This window comes from Fragaria vesca, linkage group LG6 (assembly GCF_000184155.1).
Source record: "Fragaria vesca subsp. vesca linkage group LG6, FraVesHawaii_1.0, whole genome shotgun sequence".
NCBI classification, from domain to species: Eukaryota; Viridiplantae; Streptophyta; class Magnoliopsida; order Rosales; family Rosaceae; genus Fragaria; species Fragaria vesca.
In genome coordinates, this window is record NC_020496.1 from 5,392,116 (window position 1) to 5,408,562 (window position 16,447).

The window sequence follows — 16,447 nt, forward strand, 5'->3', positions numbered from 1 at the left end:
CGACCTTTCTCTTTCCCTTAAAGATTCAATCTGACCTCTCTCTCTCTCTCTCTCTCTCTCTCTCTCTCTCTCTCTCTCTCTCTCTCTCTCTCTCTCTCTCTCTCTCTCATCTAAAACCGTCATCGTCGCGTCACGGGGGCTCCGGTGGGTAGGTCGATGACTCAGCACGATTTTCACATAACCAACGGTAATAAAAACACTACCCAATCTCTCATCCACTAGTTTCAGATTTTCAAAAAAACCCACATCATATTCATCTGCAACTGCAAATTGAATGAGAAACCCAGGTTAAACACTGAAAAGACTGCAATAGCAGCAAGATCTAACCATCATGACAACAGTAGCAGCAAGATCTGACCGTCATGAGAGCAGTAGCAGCAAGCTCTGACAATATACAGTAGCAGCAAGATCTGACAATATACAATAGCAGCAAGATTTGACCATATACAGCGACAGGAAGATCTAACCGTCACAGTAGCAGCAAGACTTGACCATATACAGTAGCAGTAAGACCTAACAATATACAGTAGCAGCAAGATTTGACCGTAATGACAATATATAGTAGCACCAAGACATAACCATACACAGTAGCAGCAATGTCAGACTGTCATGACAATATACAGTAGCAGCAAGACCTGAACATAGGTCTCGGCAGAACTAGAGGATTGCCGAAGCATACTTGTGATACTACTAGGATGTTATCCCCTGTTACTACTTCTACTAGGATGTTAACCCCTGCTGCTACTTCTACTGGAATTAACTGTTATTACACTAAGTTATTGAAAACCTGCTACTACTGTATTCCATTTATTGAAAAATCTCAAAATGAGAGACTTTTCTAAAAACATATTTAATTAGTATAGGGTTAGTTTGGTAAATTAAACCATGACACATGACATGTAAAGAAAAGATTGTTAAAAACTGTCCTTATTTGTTTAACAACACAAGTGGATTTATTTGTGTTTCAAATTCTTTTGGATGATATATATATGATTTGCTATAAGAAAGAATGGAAAAAGGGTTACATTAGAAACTTATTTGAGACCAATCCACACAGTTGTGATCTCAACTAAAGTCATGAGGGGAATCACCAAATGTGATCTGCAACTTGATCAACATAAATTTTCCACAAGAAAAGGAGGGCAAAAAGACATCAAAGCTTAATAACACAAGTCATCAACAACCGAAATATTGAAAGAATAGTTAACTCCATTACAACAGGTTGAAAAACTCCGATAAAAACTAGCTAGAACAGGGAAAATGATATCTACGCTAGCGATAACCATTTTCTTTTAAACTAAACGAGAGACAACATATCAGTTCAAAGACTGTATTGTCAATTTGTCTGCAACTTGTTAACAAGTTGCATTATAATTACAAAACCAGAGTATCCCTTAAAACATTGATTTCTCGGCTTTCAGTCACAAGCCGGGTAAATTAAAGATAGGAAGCATAAGTAACTTACACTTCCTTCACATCCATGCTGCAGCCACTAATGATCAGATGGTGATTGCTGCTGCTGCTGTTGCTGCTGATCTGGTGCCTGCGACCACATTTGAGGACCCATGTAGGGGTGAGACTGTTGCCCATACATAGATGGGTCCATCATAGGCTTGCCCATGATCATCCCAGGAGCCCCAACCTGAGGTCCATGCTGAGGTGGCATATAGCAGTATGGAGGAAGTGCATCAGCAGCCCCAACAGAAACCGTTCCCCTTGGAATGGATGCAAGGACTTCGTCTTTCAGATCCTCTCTCGGCACGATGTCTACCAAGAAATCAAATATATCAGTCCTTGTGATTGCAGCTGCAATGTCATTCTTCTGAAGTGTCCTCCTTTTATTCTCTTCTGTGTGATTCCAAGACCGCAAGGTCAACTCCAAGATGAACATTTCACATGCCCTTGCAAAGATCACAGGTGCCTCAGCTGATATCATTCTCACATCCTCGTCAGCTTTCATGATCTTCTTGATCCTTGCTAGAGGAAGGCTATGGTTCTTGAAATCAGTTACCTTCTCAATCTCTTGAAACTGACCCGCCCAAAAATTTTGCAATTGTTGTTGAAGTTGTTGCTGCTGCTGCTGGTGAATGTGCTGATAAGCAAGCTGATGTTGTGCAAGCTGAGCTCCGGCAGATTGATTACTAGCTTGAATGCCTCCAACTGGTGCACCAACTGTTGCAGGATTCGGACTCCCTACCATTTGAGTATGCTGATACGGAGCAGTCCCATATGCCATTTGAGCTCCACTACCTACCATCCCCATCGATTGGGGTTGCCCATGTCCTTGCTGATCCATCCAGTTCCTGATTGAAGTAAATAACAAGAAAGATATGCTTTAGAAACCTACTAATACTCCTCAAAAATCAAAGGATCTCCTTTTTACACAAATACATAAATAACAGTAAGAGCTTGTAGCCAAAAGCAGGGTTCAGATCCCTCTTATGACCAAAACCAAACAAAATCAAATATGAACATTCATTTTGAATTACTTCTTGTTCATTCTTTGTTCTTTTTCTTCTTTAGATGATCAAAGAACAGTGATTTACAAAAATATCACATCTGATGCATCAAATAGACAAGTGTTGGGCAGAGTAGGCAGACTCTTCCGGCAGCCAAACTCATCAATTCATTAAACTTATCTAAATGCTATCTCTTATAACCAAACATCTTCAGCAAACCAACTAGATTTACATCCCATCATCCTGTCATATAGGACTAAAATCTGCCTAACAAAACAAAATACTTTTTGCTCTACTGTAAAAATTACTCCACCACCCAGAAACATCTAAACCCGCAAAGGATGGAAAGCAAGCTGAAACAGTAAAACACACAAAAAAGGGTCCTATGTTCAATATCAAAACCACTGATGTACAATCATGCAAAACAGAATCAAACCCGCTAGCAAAACCAGAATTTGATCTTACATATTACAAATATCCAGAACCAAAATGTTACATAGAAACAAACCAAAGATCACCCATTTAGCAAATCCAAAACACACAAAAACATATAAGAACAGAGATATATACCAACTGTGTAAATTTTGGGTACCTTGTTCACAAAACAGATGATGCTGCTACGTAAATCGATTTAGCACCTGAAAAAAGAAACAAAATTCTCTCAGAAACCAAAAAAAAGACTTCAAAGAAATATTCTCCTGGGCATCAAAAAGACTGAAACTTTCATTGTTTTTTATTCTATTCTGGGAAATTTTCGGTGAAGAAAAAGATCCAATCTTTTGCAGAATTTTGGGTCTGCAACACAAACCTGGGTCTCTTTTGTTCTTGTGTTTCTCGTAATGATTAATGTTGGCAAATACAAACCTAAAAGGAGCAACAAAACTGCGACGACACAGTTCGATTCTGACTCTTAACATGTCAGATGCTTCGACTTTTATGGAACGAGAGTTTTTCGTTCTGACGGTTTTGCCCTTCGTGGAAATTGACATTTGCCGGTTTGGGGTTGCACAGATTCGTTGCCTAGGGTTTTTCTAAAAATGTCTGATTAGACCCGACTCGGGAATAGATGCACACTCCTAGTAGGGTAGGAGAATCCTCTCTTTTGGCGGGGTGATCATCTCACTTTGCACGTCCGACTCAATAATATCATATGCAACTATGCAAGCGAGAAGTTTCTGAGACTAATATCTAAAAATATTTTATCGAAATTTCTAGTTTTTATAATTACTGATATTAATTTTTATATATTTTTGATATTTTATATTTAGTCTATTTATTGTCGAATATATAACTTTTAGATAAAATTTGGTAAAATTTTCATCGATATTCAATATTATCTCGATATATCTAAGGATGGCAATGGGTAGGGTAGGGTATGGGGATCAAAATACCGTACCCATACCTTTTTACATTTCTCATCCTCGTACCCGTCCCCGTACCTGTAATTAGATAATGGGGATTCCCCATACCCGTACCCTTTGGGGATTACGTTTCCATACCCGTACCCGTTAACAATTATGTATTAAATTAATTTTTTTTTTAAATACGAAATACAATTATATAAAAGTATGAAATTAAAATCAAATACCAAAATAAATAAATTTTATGCTTCAATCCAATAAAAATAAATACAAGTCTTGGTTAAAACAGAACAATACCAGTAAATTTCATTAACAGAATAAAAATATATAATAAAAATGAAGGTCCATTAAATGTTTATTAAGAGAATCACAAAATTTTTTTCATAAATATTTATTTATAAATTATATATAAATATATATAATAAATTATGTAATTATATATAATAATGTTTTCATCTTTAATGGGTGGGGATGGGGACGAATATCAAAATACCATACCCACTCTGTACCCGATTTAAGAATCCGAATACTAAGGATTCTCATCCCCGTTACCCGTTTATACCCGTATATCTTCCTCGTTAGGTCGAATACCCGTGGGTACCTTACCCGCTGGGGATTATTGTCATCCTTAGATATATCCATCGAGATTTCCTTTTTTCGAACTATCGAAATTTTCATAATCGTCGATATTTTACTCCTTGTCTGAGACTGTTTTGGATATTTTACATGTAATTGGGAATGTCCGGAGTGTTATGTGTAAATTATAAAAATTATGACCGGTAGATAAGATGAAATCGGTGACACGATCACATTTATTATAAGTTTGACGTAGCTTAGACGAAATCGGTGCCACAATTCCTGCATTTATTATAGAGTTGTCGTCGTTTTACTGAACTAATTTGATGAAACTCAAAGATGAGAATTCAAATGAGTATGGTGGTCCAAATCCGTTTTGGTTTGATACTTCTGTAATTAAAACCGAAAGATCTTTTAAACAATTAATGATCAATAACGATTCAAAATAACGTAAACTACCGTACCGTTACTAAGACATACTAATATTTAGTGAAATAATCAATCACCATGAGTCACTTCCTTCCTCCCCACGGGAAAATCCCATCTTAAAAGAAAAGTGTGGTATAATTCATGACTACAAACTAATGAAGTACATAATCAAAAGTATGAATCATGAAGATTGGTTCCATGAAACAAAAAGTCCACACTCCACATTATTGATCTAAGGAAATCCAAGCCAGTTCAGAACTTCAATTAGTTTTTTCTTGGTGAACTTTAGGTTAAATTTGAGCATTACCCTCACGGACCACCACACAGTTCATACACCATCCCCCAAACAGAGAAATAAACCTACATATGGACCACTTCAGTTTTCATTGAAACAACATCAAATCCCAGCTTTCATCTCCCACTTCATTCACATTCTAATCAGCCAAGTCCCAACTTTGATATACCTTAAGATGTAAGGGAGATCTGTAATGTTTGCTAGAATAAAGAACAAAACATTGACATCTGGTGGCCAACTGCCACTGCCATTTGGTAATGTTACAAGTAGCACAAGAGCCAAGGGTATTGCCAGTTTGCCACTACCCAAAGCATATATGCCCAGTAAATATTTTCCAATCACAGAATTTGGGTCAAACAATGATTCCAATTCCAATCACATAGTAATTCTAGTCTAAAAAAATTCACCTACTCAATGTTGAAACAATTCAATTTCTACCTATAAGGGTGGCCAATAACTTGCACCATGATTGTTTCTTTCTTGAACTGTAAATGAGTGATGCTTGTATTGTATATGCACAATCCATGTCAGAGTTAGCATGATCCCCAAGCTGATATAGGATACAGAAGCTCCAGAACATCCCTGGTTGCTTGGATTTTGTGGATGATAAACCCACTTGTATTAGGTTATAAATCACCCCGAAAACTTGGCAATCAGTAAGCTGACTGCCATGAAAACGACATAGAGTCCAACAAGACAGAAACCCCAGAACCTAGGCACCCGGAATCTGCACCATGTGATCACCAATAGAGAACCCATCAAGCTCAAAAGCAGGAACACAAATGCAATCACAATACCCACATGGAACTGGAGCTCATACGCTTCCGGATAAACATTAGAGGTCTGTATCACCAATGCTGATCCAAGGCCAACAAGCATGTTAAACATTGGCCCGGCAAAGCACCCTGCCATGGCCATTGCAGGGTGGCCTGCCTTGGCAACTGCCACATCAGCAACAAGATCCCCCACAGAATTTCCCCAGGCAAGAACCGTAAGCCCAAGAAGTGCTGGTGGCAACTCCAGAAGTGCTCCAAGTGCAGCAAGGCAGTTCAACAATTCTCCAGCAGTAGTGGATATCCAAACGACACTCATAACAAATGCTATAAGCAATACAGGAATTTGCTCGGTTTTGGGGGGCTCTTTCTCTATTATATAATGAAGAAGTGCAAGAGAGGAGCTTGCCAAGAATACAACAAACCATAGTGGAAGATGGGTGTTGGAAAGGAGAAAAGCTACGGGATGACTGAATTCCATGAACGCGTTGCAAGAGTATAGAAGCGCTAGAGGGCACAGAGCAATATTGGCTGATGTGTAGAATCTACTCCACTCCGATGGGGCAGCTTGTGGAATGGTCAGCTTCAGAAGAACTGAGACTGGAACCTCCCATACTTTTGAGACCTATATATGAAATAGAGAAAGGATTAGTAGTGCAATTTCCAGAAGATAGATACCGAAAACAATTGTATATGCAAAAGAGAGCTAAATAGTACAATTTTCAGAAGAAGAAAGACACTGAATAATGCTCTTTTTCTGTACCAGCTATGTAATAGATATTGCATAGCGGCAGTACAAAGTTTCATGCTTTATCCCAATTCAGGAAGATCAGAAGAGATTTCATAATGATATATGCAGTTTATCCACATAGTCATCAGGAAACTCATCCACTACATGCTTTCACTACATGATTTATCCCAATTCAGGAAGATCAGAAGAGATTTCATAATAATATATGCAGTTTATCCATATAGTCATCAGGAAACTCTTCCATTATATTCTTCTACAGCTAGTATCAGAAGTCAGGAGATTTTACAGATTCAAATATTGAAACTTTCAAGTATCTCTTGTTCAGGTTATCCTTACAATAAGTATAAAATTTTATACTTTCCCGCATCAGAATTCAATTTTTATACTTTCCCACATCAGAATTCATTACCTAACTCAACTCTCTACTTTCTCCACTGCCTCACACCTCAATGTCCATTTCATATCTCCAAAGTTTCACTAGTTCAGAGGCTTAAAGAGCTTCTCACCATGATTTCCTTTTTTCATTTCTTGGAATAAGGCAAAGCAGATTTCATGATCGCTATGAGAATGAGATAAAGTAAAGCAAAGAGAACTATGCCCACATATGTTATTCGGTAGAAAAAAATGTCTTGCATATCATTCATCTAAAGTCTAAAGTAGTGAGCAAGTAATCCCACACTTATTTGAAACCTATTCCATGGTGCAAAAACACAAAATACTCATCTTCAGGACTCTAGGCACTTTATTTATGCAAAGATGTTCAATCCCTATGTGCAACCACAAGAAAACAGGTACTGGAGCTCAAAAGCGAAACTAGCAAGAACAATAAAATTCACAGCTAGCTGAGCTAATTAGTTCTAGAGCATCAGTTATCATCAAACAAAACCACATTTTCATCCCCGATCAACCAGTTCTACAGCACTAATCACTGCCAAACTTACTCTGATCTAATCCCACCACCAAAACCTACTAAACTAACACCACTACATTAGTACAATACTACATTGTTCAAAACACGCATCACAATTTGTCCAATTCACAAGTCGAAAAACACAAATTTAACTGAAAACATACCATTTCCATTACCCGCCGGACCCCGAAACTCGGGTTCTCCATTTCCTCCGATCTCTTCTCAACTCCTCCGATCTCGCAGTCCACCGCAACAAACCCCTTCTGCATTTCACTCTCCGCCACCTCACTCCGGCCCCTCTTCTCTCCTCCTCCTCCGCCGCCGCCCAACCCCAAGTCCATCCAGAACACAAACCCCACAAAGAACAAGTAGAACCCAACAAACCCCACCGCCTGCCACAAGTAAATCTCGGCGCTCAGGTACACGTAGAACAAGAACGTCGCCGAGATCAGGTAAAACATGACGTCACGGACGAACGTGGCGGGGCTGAGGGAGAAGGGCGCGGCGTAGATCGCGACGAAACCGACGACGAAAGCGGAGACGAAGGCGCCGGCGGAGAGGATGGCGCCGAAGCCGGTGCGGTAGTTGCCGCGGCGGACGGCGGCGAGGGAGGCGAAGACGTCGGGGGCGCCGTTGCCGAGGGCGAGGAGGGTGACGGCGGCCATGGAGGGGGTGAGGTTGAGGGCGGAGGTGAGCTTGGTGGTGACGAGGGAGAAGTGGTCCTGGGCGGTTTTGATGAGGAGGTAGAAGAGGAGGAGGAGGATGAGGAGGAGGGAAGGGAGGGAGAGGTTAGGGTTTTGGTAGTTGAAGAGGCCATTGGAGGAGGAGGAAGAAGGGGTGGTTGGGAGGAGGGACCTGTGAGGGATTAGGGGAGAAGGGGAGGGGTAGTTTGGGGAATGGGGAGTTGGGAGGAGGAGGAAGAAGAGGAAGGAGGAGAGGAGTGTGAGGGAGAGAGTGAAGGATTTGAAGGTGGAGGAGAGGTTGGCCATGCCATTAGCTAAAGGAGAGTGACTACTGTATTGCTCTCTCTCTTGCTCTATAGTCTGAGCCTTTGGAGTTTTGACCAAGTAAGTCTATTTTCAGGGTTTTTTTTTAAGAAAAAATAATAATAATTCTGTTTTGGATGCAACTGGTCAACCAGTGTTTGTATTGTACTTCAGGTAGAAATAGAATGGGGAATGAAAGTATGAACTTTGTTGGCACCCCAACATCCCCAGAGTGAAGGCATAGGATTCTGGAAGCCTCCCACACCATGACTATCTTCATATGCATTGCTATATTTGTCTTGAAGTTAGATGTAGTTTAATCCAATCTGGTTCATATAAAAGAAGACTTATTAGCTTCTTAATACATCATGTTCATACAAGTGAGGTTGATGAGAGGCTACCTGGAAGCATGTTTGTATATGGCAAGCAAGGTTGATATGCTCACAGCATGTAAATGAGGTACGAGGGGGCTAACGATGCTTGTGAAAAGAGAGGCTAGATATGGCTCGTATATAAGATCTTGTATGATTTTGGATCTAATCCTAGGGGAACAAACCTCATTTCTATAGAGCATCCAGTACCGAGAGCTCAATACTCGCAGTTTTCATCAGTTTTCGCTACATTATCCTGCGGGGTTACAAAGATCCTCCGGGTGGTGATTGTGATCTAGGAGAGACAGTGTTATATATATACAAGGGAGCTCGAGGGTACCCTTCAAGGTAAAAGAACAATAGTGCCCTTAATACACCTTTCATGAAATTGTTCATTGGGGCTCCCTAGCTACAGTACTGAAAATTATGAGATTCCCTCCTATACATCTCAAATAATTGATCCATACATAAGCTAGAAAAACTTGCACTTATTGGTTATCATGGCTGTCACCATTGTCTTGTCCTATGACAGTAAAAGGGAGCTGAGTCCGTGACAATACCAAGGACGCTTTAAACCTCCTCACAATTTTTACTGCAGAATCCCACATGCCCTCAGCTTTACTTTCCTTCAGAATCATCACAAAAACATAATGCAAGGCAGCGGCCAAAATGCACATCGCTCATGCAGTGAGAAACTCTTAGGATTCAGTACATCTCATAGTTGAATAAAATTCTAAATATTCTCTTGAGACCCCCGCATCACCATTCCTCTAACAGTCATCTTCATCCATCCTATTAAGAGACTTAACCACCCATGATTGATCAATCATCTGCTTTATTTGCAGAGTTAAGTGCAACTGTCTTTTAATTTGGTCTTAACTTATCCTGCGAGGTTACAAAGATCCTCCCCATACCAATTATGTAAAGCTGCTTAAGAAAACTGAAAGTTTTATCGATTCCTGACATCCTTAATAGATCTTAATTTCCTGGAATAGTTTCATTCTTTACGTTTTGCCTGTAAATTTAGATCACAGCTGAGCGATTTACATGTATGTGGATATCAAAATAGAAAATGAATGGATTCTACTATCACTGATATATTGCATATTTGCATACACACAACTTTGGATGTGAATCTAAGAGTTGATTCTTCATGATTATTATCAACAGCTAAATGTTATAATTAACATACAACTTCAAGATTTGTTGATAGCTTGACTAAATTAACCCCTTCACCGTCATGTATATCCCCTTATAATTGTTTATTGAAGTTGAAAACATCATCTATACCTCAAATAGCCTTAAGCTGCTTACATATTGTTAGGTTGCTTACATAGGAAACTTGCAACTTGGCCTAGGTACATGCGAGTACTTGTACTCTGAAAGCTAATACAGTCAATTTTCTGATCTATATTCAGTGTCGTAGAAGCATTTTGTATATCCATTACTCTGAAGTATTCACTAAACATACATTATGTCTTTTACAAAGGAAAAAAATTAATAATTGAACTCTGCATCCTCTGCATGCATGTATATGAAAACTGTTAATCACTCTCAGGCACCCCTACGAAGAAGTTGCGAAAAAGTTTATCATTGGCGTTGAATTCCATCAGCAATTCATCCAAGTCAGGGATTGGACCAGGGATGTCGTAAAGAACCTTTACGTGATCTTCATTTGCTGAGCTTTTTACCAAGTTTTTTCTGGTATAGCTTCTTTTTTTCCTTACAATTCGCATGTCCTCTACCATCATAGCATCACTGTTTCTTTTTGTCTGTCCTTGAAGAGTCTCTTCTCTTGTTGAAGAAGCAGAAGAAGAAGAAGACGTTTTCTCCAATACCTGAACCTCATCTACTTCAGACTTTGATCTTCCATCAGGTACTGCTAGATTTTCCTTTTCAGTAAAAGGCTCAGAAGTTGTGGCATCTGTATCAGAGATAGGAACCGCCTCTTCTCGCCTCTTGTTCTTCCTTTCAAGTAAGAGCTCTTGTTCTCCTTTCCTTTTTGTCCTTTTGTTTTCAAGGACTTGTGCTGCTCTTGCTTCTTGTTTTTCTTTCTTTGCATTTTTTCTTTCTTTTCCTAAGAGTGCTTGGCTTTCTTCTTGTTTTCTCTTTCTTTTATTCTTTTCTAGGTCTTCTGCTGCTTCTTGCTTTTCATTCTGCTTCTTCTTCTTCTTTTCGTTTTCCGAAATTAACAGTGCTGCTGCCTTCTGTTCTTTCTGCATCTTCCTCTTTTCGAGTAAGACTGCTAAGGTTTCTTCGTCTTCTCTCTTTCTTTTGTTCTTCTTTTTAAGTAACACTGCTAGTCTTTCTTCTTCTTCTAGTGAGAGTGCTAGGGTTTCTTGATCTCTCTTTCTTTTCTTTATTTCACATTCTTTCGCAGTATCTACAGCTTCTTCTTGCTCACTGTTCTTATTCCTCTTTATCATACTCTCTTCATCAAGCTGATCTTCTGTTGTCACTTCGCGTTCTCTCTTTCTTGTATCCTCTTTTTCATGTTCTTGTTGTCTCTGTCTTTTCTGGCCCTTTGTGGTATCAGCGCTGTTTTTCCTCTTCAAAGCTTTGAGAGCAAGCACAACTGGTTTCAGATTGTCTGATGTTTCTCGCCTTGAACTATAACTCTCCATCTCTAGACGTTTAATCTATTAACTCACTACCTGAGACTAACAAAACATTCTGACTTATATAAGTATTAGGACCTGGAAAACCAATTTGTACTAGGAATATATAAAACGCATACTCTGATCTATTAGGATTAGGAAACCAATTTGTGCTAGGAAGATATAACCTCAAGATTACTCGTAAGGTAGTCTCCTAATCAATAATGGAAAGTTGAAATCTTTCCTCTCCTAAACATAAATTCAACAGGTACTTGAAGCGTGCGGGCCAAGTCTCAAGACATTAGACATTAGAGAATTCACCAACATACTACTAAAGATTTTCCAGTTTATGAAGATTCGATATCTTCCTTGTCTTGTTTCAATATATATAGAATCAGCAAAAAGAAAAAGAAAATTTCTCATTCGAAACGAAAAATCGAAAAAGAATCAAACACTGTATTTTGACGGATTCAATTCACTAGCCAAGGATTGGAAAATCTGTGAAAATGGAAGGAATTGGGAACTTGGTAGGAAAGGGATGCAAATGATTTTAGGGTCTAGGCGAGTTGGTTTGACCAGAGAAATGAAATTTGATCAAAGAAATAAAAGCAATCCCGTTTCGCTGTTCTGAGTGTTGTCAATTGTTGTGGTGTACTGGTGATGGTTTAGTTTTGCACTGAGTTGAGCTTGTGTAAAGGAGCTATGGTTCACCCAATTAAGCAGACCCCATTCAGGTGAGGAGAAACTTTATCGTTCCAACTAGGTGTTCGGTGGTTATGGAACTTTTACCTTTTTTGCAAACTCTTGCCATACACTTGTGAAGATCAGTAATAACGGTTCTACCATCTGGAAATCCAGTTATATCTTCACTCAACCAAACAAAAGGATATATCAAAAATGAAAAAATACAAGGAAACAAGTTTGAAGAGAAGCAATAAACAGCTAGCTACGAAGCTTAAAAGAAAAGATCTCTCATAATTAGCAACATGTTCAGTGAATCCAAAAGTACAAGAAATTTCCCTCTCTTTTTTTCGTTTTCTTAGTAAACTCTTCCCTGTTTCTAAGTCTATAATATCAAATGACCTTTTTTATATCCCCTTGTTAAAGAGGCTAAAGCTACATAAACAACAAGTTACACAGGACACCCTCATCTATATTCTTGTGGCAAGCGATATCCAGGCATTGTTATCTTGTCAGCAAACATTTTACCCGTCTTGGGCATGACATGCCAGTGCAATGTGAAGTTGAATTCTTTACCTCGGAGATTGTTTCCCTGCACAAGAAACAAAACTATGAACAAACTTCGATTTACCAAGAAACTGCATTGGAAAGCTTAGCAACAAATGCGAGGGATGAAAAGAGCTGGTTCACGAAGATACAATACCTGATCAACAAAACGGTATTTGTTTGAAGTATGAATTGAAAACTTGGCATGCTCTTTGGAAGGTATGATACCATCCCAAAGAGAGATCTGTAAAATAGCGATACAATTTAAGCAAGACTTCAATTTAAAGAAATTGGAATATAATATAAAGATAACAGAGCCTACAAGAAATTAAAGGATATAGTGAATATGTGTATCTAAGGAATGCCCAAAAAGATCAAAACAAATGGAAAAAAGATAACTCAAAAGCACATGTGCATAGCTATATCCATAGCTTACCTGATTCAATGCATTCTTTGCGGTTTCATACTCAGCAGCTAGAAAAACAAAAACCTATTGCAAGACAGCAAGAATGGGATCAGATTCAGATTTATGTGACATGGCTACATGACATAAACTGGCTGCAAAATGAGAAATTGCATTGGCCTTATTGTTAGTTCACAAACTTCAATTACACAAGACACTTTAATAACAATGCAGCAAAGCACAGGATAACAAAGACAGTTTCTCAATAGAAATGAAACTAGTTACTTTAATCTTGTTCTCCTAGTCTTCAGACCATGATTATCACCGATTCCCTCACGGTTCTTGGAAACTATATATTACTTAAAGCAAATGCATTAAACAATAACAACAGAATCCAGCTAACATTGACTCCCATGGTGCATTCTTGAAAACCACTTATGTACCCAAGGCTACTTGTAAACAATGTAGGTGGAAAAACAGAAAGCTTCTTGGTAGAAATGAAAGTAGTTACTGGACTCTTGTTTTTCTACCATGATAGTTACTATAACTCTTCAGACAATGATTATCACCGAATCCCTCATAATGTATTCATAAAAACCCACCTACCCGATGAAAACATACATATTAAACAGTTTAGGTTACATTGAAATTTAGCTAGCCTACACAGAGAGATCAAATTACCAACCTGCTTCGTGTTCCATGTAAACAATGACTGCAAGTCTGCTGATATATTCAGTGTCATGCTGACCTGCATAAAGTGAAAACATTATTTCATATCAAAATTCTGGCTTCTTCCATACATACAATTTCAAATCTAAATCAGCTATCTACCAAGGCCTTCATAAGTCAACAAAGGAAATCTAAAAGTCGATAATCCTAAGAGTGCAGATGAGACAAGAGTTCATGAAACTCTGCAGTTGTACTACTCCAAACCGTTACTTCTTTCTAATATCGACCTCTACTGAATACCTTTTTATATTATTTTACCTATTTTTCTAATAGCAACTAACTCTGAGTGAAATTGTGATTTCAGATTATGTTCTGGTAGTCATGTAACTATCTGTGGGTGCTCAACTATTGCACCAAATTTCCAAATCCTGCACTCCAGCAACATGAAGCTTCAATAAATAATCGAACAAAATAAAAACCCAATACCTTTAAGATTATATCCAACCCCGGGTAAGGACACTATTAGGAATCAAGGCGAACAGTTAACATCTCGAAAAAAACTACCACCTATCGTTAGTACTTGATAGCTTATAAGTCGAGACACAAGGAGCTTATGTATAGCAATGGGAGCCTAGTATTCACATTGCAAGTGTCATGTATAGCTCAAAGAAAACAATATATGCAATGAAATACCATAATTTTACTCCAACACCTGCATACGGATACATTAAAATATATAGATACAATTGCATATAAGGTTATAAACCCCAAAAGACCACTCACATAGATAATAAACCTCAACGTTTCAACCTTCAAACTAATACCTTGATGACACTAAACCAATCAAAATCGAGAACCCATTCGCCCCAACACAAAATTTAAATCACATTCAAATTCCACTTACAAACCAAAAAGAAAAAAGGCACGAAATTTACCTCGTCGTTCCCATTGGGTTGCTTCTGAAACCAATTGATGTTCAACACCTAAACAAAACAATCAAAATCAGAACCAAAAACCCAACTGGGTATTTCAAATTCACAATCTTTTAGGAATCCAAGATCTACCCACCTGGACTTGGGAAGTGGGAGATGGGAAGTTGAAATTGTCGGAGACGGAGGCCATGGCGCACATGAGGGCCAGGATTGTGACGGCGAAGGTGAGCAAAGCATTGAATCTGTACCCAAAAGAATGCATCTTTCTTTCTTCTTTCTCTCTCTCTCTCTCTTTTGGGTTTCTTTCTGGTTTTTGCTTCTGGCGTTTTGGTTGGAGAGAAAGAAAGATGAAACTGAAGACTGGTTTTAGTCTATTAAATCACATAAATTCCCAAATCCAGTTAGGAAAAGAGTGTCACACTTTGCTCCATACTCATCACTCATTGGACAACACACGTATGTTGGACCCACCACTATAGAAACTCCTTAGTATTTTTCTCTTTTAAATTTTTGATTATTCTCTCTTGCATGTACTAAATCTTCATATAGGCTTAAACAAAAGGGGTCCAATGCTTTGATAGCTTAAGATCAATATCTCCATATATACTTCATTGGTTTAGGTGAATTTGATCCTCATTTGATATCAATTTTGAAATTGTGTAAATTGAGGTTGTTTGTAATAACTTCATTGGTAAATTGATCAGTATAATCGAATGTAATTTCAGTTCAAAAAAGACGTGCATAGATATTTTAAAGTAAAAAAAGAAACGTAGATCTTTTAATTAATTCTCCAATCTCAAAAGGTGTCATATATGGATATCCCTAGTAAATTGGCCTATGCATTTAGCTAATCACGACAACAAGGGCAAGAAACATGTAGTTCTAGCTAGTAGCAACCGGAAGTTTCAATCCTAGCCTCCTACTAATGTTGGAAATGGCAAGGGACGCATTTGAATTCTGAAGGCTTTTGTGTGATTTGGAGGTTTTATTTCACCTGTTAGTAATGCATACAACATGAGGGGACTTATATCGATCGGCTGAACATTGTATACAATTGTGTCATTATGACAAGCAAAGTATATATGTACCGTACCTTCTAACGAAGCTTAACCTTACTGGCTAGAGCTAGTCAAGGTTAGGGTTTCTTGTCTGAGTCGACTAGGATGGTACGTACCCAGTGAATATCCCTTAAGTGCATGATTGTGTTTGGTTCTGTTCGATCAACTCCAGTCGTTTAGCATTCATGGAGTTTGGATATATAGCATACCGGATCATAGGCATATGTAGAGATGTCTATGGTGTGGTTTGCATTCGCAGGGAGCGAGGGAGAAGATGTTGATCAGGTAATGAAAAGTGATGATAGTTTGAGGGAGAACATAAGAATTGCGGATGAGCTTGTAACAAACCAAATAAGCTCAATAAGATAGTAAGGGATTGCATCTTACCTTTGGTTTAGCTCGTACCATAATTGTTAGATATATGTTAGCTTTTCAATTACTTTATTAACAGGTAGTCTGGTTTTCTTGACACATTAGAGTGATGCATGAGTCCTATTAATCAAGTTGCTATATGCCTACATAACTAAAACAACCTACATAAAACATCAGAGCTTTTATTAATTATTCTTGTAGTAATATTACTATAGAGATCACAACACAAAGCACACATTTAAGCTCAATCTTTACTTCATTATTCTCTCTCTCTCTCT

The 16,447-nt window shown here is 38.3% G+C and overlaps 3 protein-coding genes across 4 annotated transcripts; all 3 read right to left on the minus strand.

The window, feature by feature from the left end:
• Positions 1-1,279: 1,279 nt before the first annotated feature.
• Positions 1,280-3,490, minus strand: LOC101300930 (nuclear transcription factor Y subunit C-9-like). Of its 2 annotated transcripts, none has more exons than XM_004302397.1 (3): positions 3,324-3,490; positions 3,052-3,097; positions 1,280-2,303 (listed from the first exon to the last, which is right to left on the minus strand). In XM_004302397.1, exon 3 carries the CDS (start codon positions 2,294-2,296, stop codon positions 1,493-1,495), a length of 804 nt encoding a protein of 267 aa, XP_004302445.1. In that variant the 5' UTR covers positions 2,297-2,303; positions 3,052-3,097; positions 3,324-3,490; the 3' UTR covers positions 1,280-1,492. The 2 variants fall into 2 exon arrangements, with proteins under 2 accessions (XP_004302445.1, XP_004302444.1); XM_004302396.1 differs by having other exon boundaries at positions 3,268-3,364.
• Positions 3,491-5,373: 1,883 nt separating this feature from the next.
• LOC101300083 (cation/calcium exchanger 5-like) lies at positions 5,374-8,543 on the minus strand. The gene is made up of 2 exons (XM_004304962.1): positions 7,719-8,543; positions 5,374-6,518 (listed from the first exon to the last, which is right to left on the minus strand). The coding sequence occupies exons 1-2, from the start codon at positions 8,541-8,543 to the stop codon at positions 5,754-5,756; spliced, it is 1,590 nt and encodes a 529-aa protein (XP_004305010.1). The 3' UTR covers positions 5,374-5,753.
• Positions 8,544-12,455: 3,912 nt separating this feature from the next.
• LOC101301401 (signal peptidase complex subunit 3B-like) lies at positions 12,456-15,079 on the minus strand. The gene is made up of 6 exons (XM_004302398.1): positions 14,876-15,079; positions 14,743-14,790; positions 13,824-13,886; positions 13,172-13,225; positions 12,893-12,979; positions 12,456-12,781 (listed from the first exon to the last, which is right to left on the minus strand). The coding sequence occupies exons 1-6, from the start codon at positions 14,999-15,001 to the stop codon at positions 12,656-12,658; spliced, it is 504 nt and encodes a 167-aa protein (XP_004302446.1). The 5' UTR covers positions 15,002-15,079; the 3' UTR covers positions 12,456-12,655.
• Between the last annotated feature and the right edge of the window lie 1,368 nt (positions 15,080-16,447).

Bases quoted from the DNA above. Each gene is read 5' to 3' on its own strand.
- LOC101301401 (XM_004302398.1), bottom strand. From the start codon at position 15,001: ATGCATTCTTTTGGGTACAGATTCAATGCTTTGCTCACCTTCGCCGTC. The intron at 14,791-14,875 runs GTGGGTAGATCT...TGTTTTGTTTAG, and splicing joins CTCCCACTTCCCAAGTCCAG to GTGTTGAACATCAATTGGTT. The intron at 13,226-13,823 runs GTTGGTAATTTG...GTCTTGCAATAG, and splicing joins TTACATGGAACACGAAGCAG to GTTTTTGTTTTTCTAGCTGC.
- LOC101300930 (XM_004302397.1), bottom strand. From the start codon at position 2,296: ATGGATCAGCAAGGACATGGGCAACCCCAATCGATGGGGATGGTAGGT.
- LOC101300083 (XM_004304962.1), bottom strand. From the start codon at position 8,543: ATGGCCAACCTCTCCTCCACCTTCAAATCCTTCACTCTCTCCCTCACA. The intron at 6,519-7,718 runs GTATGTTTTCAG...TTTCATATATAG, and splicing joins TCCGGCGGGTAATGGAAATG to GTCTCAAAAGTATGGGAGGT.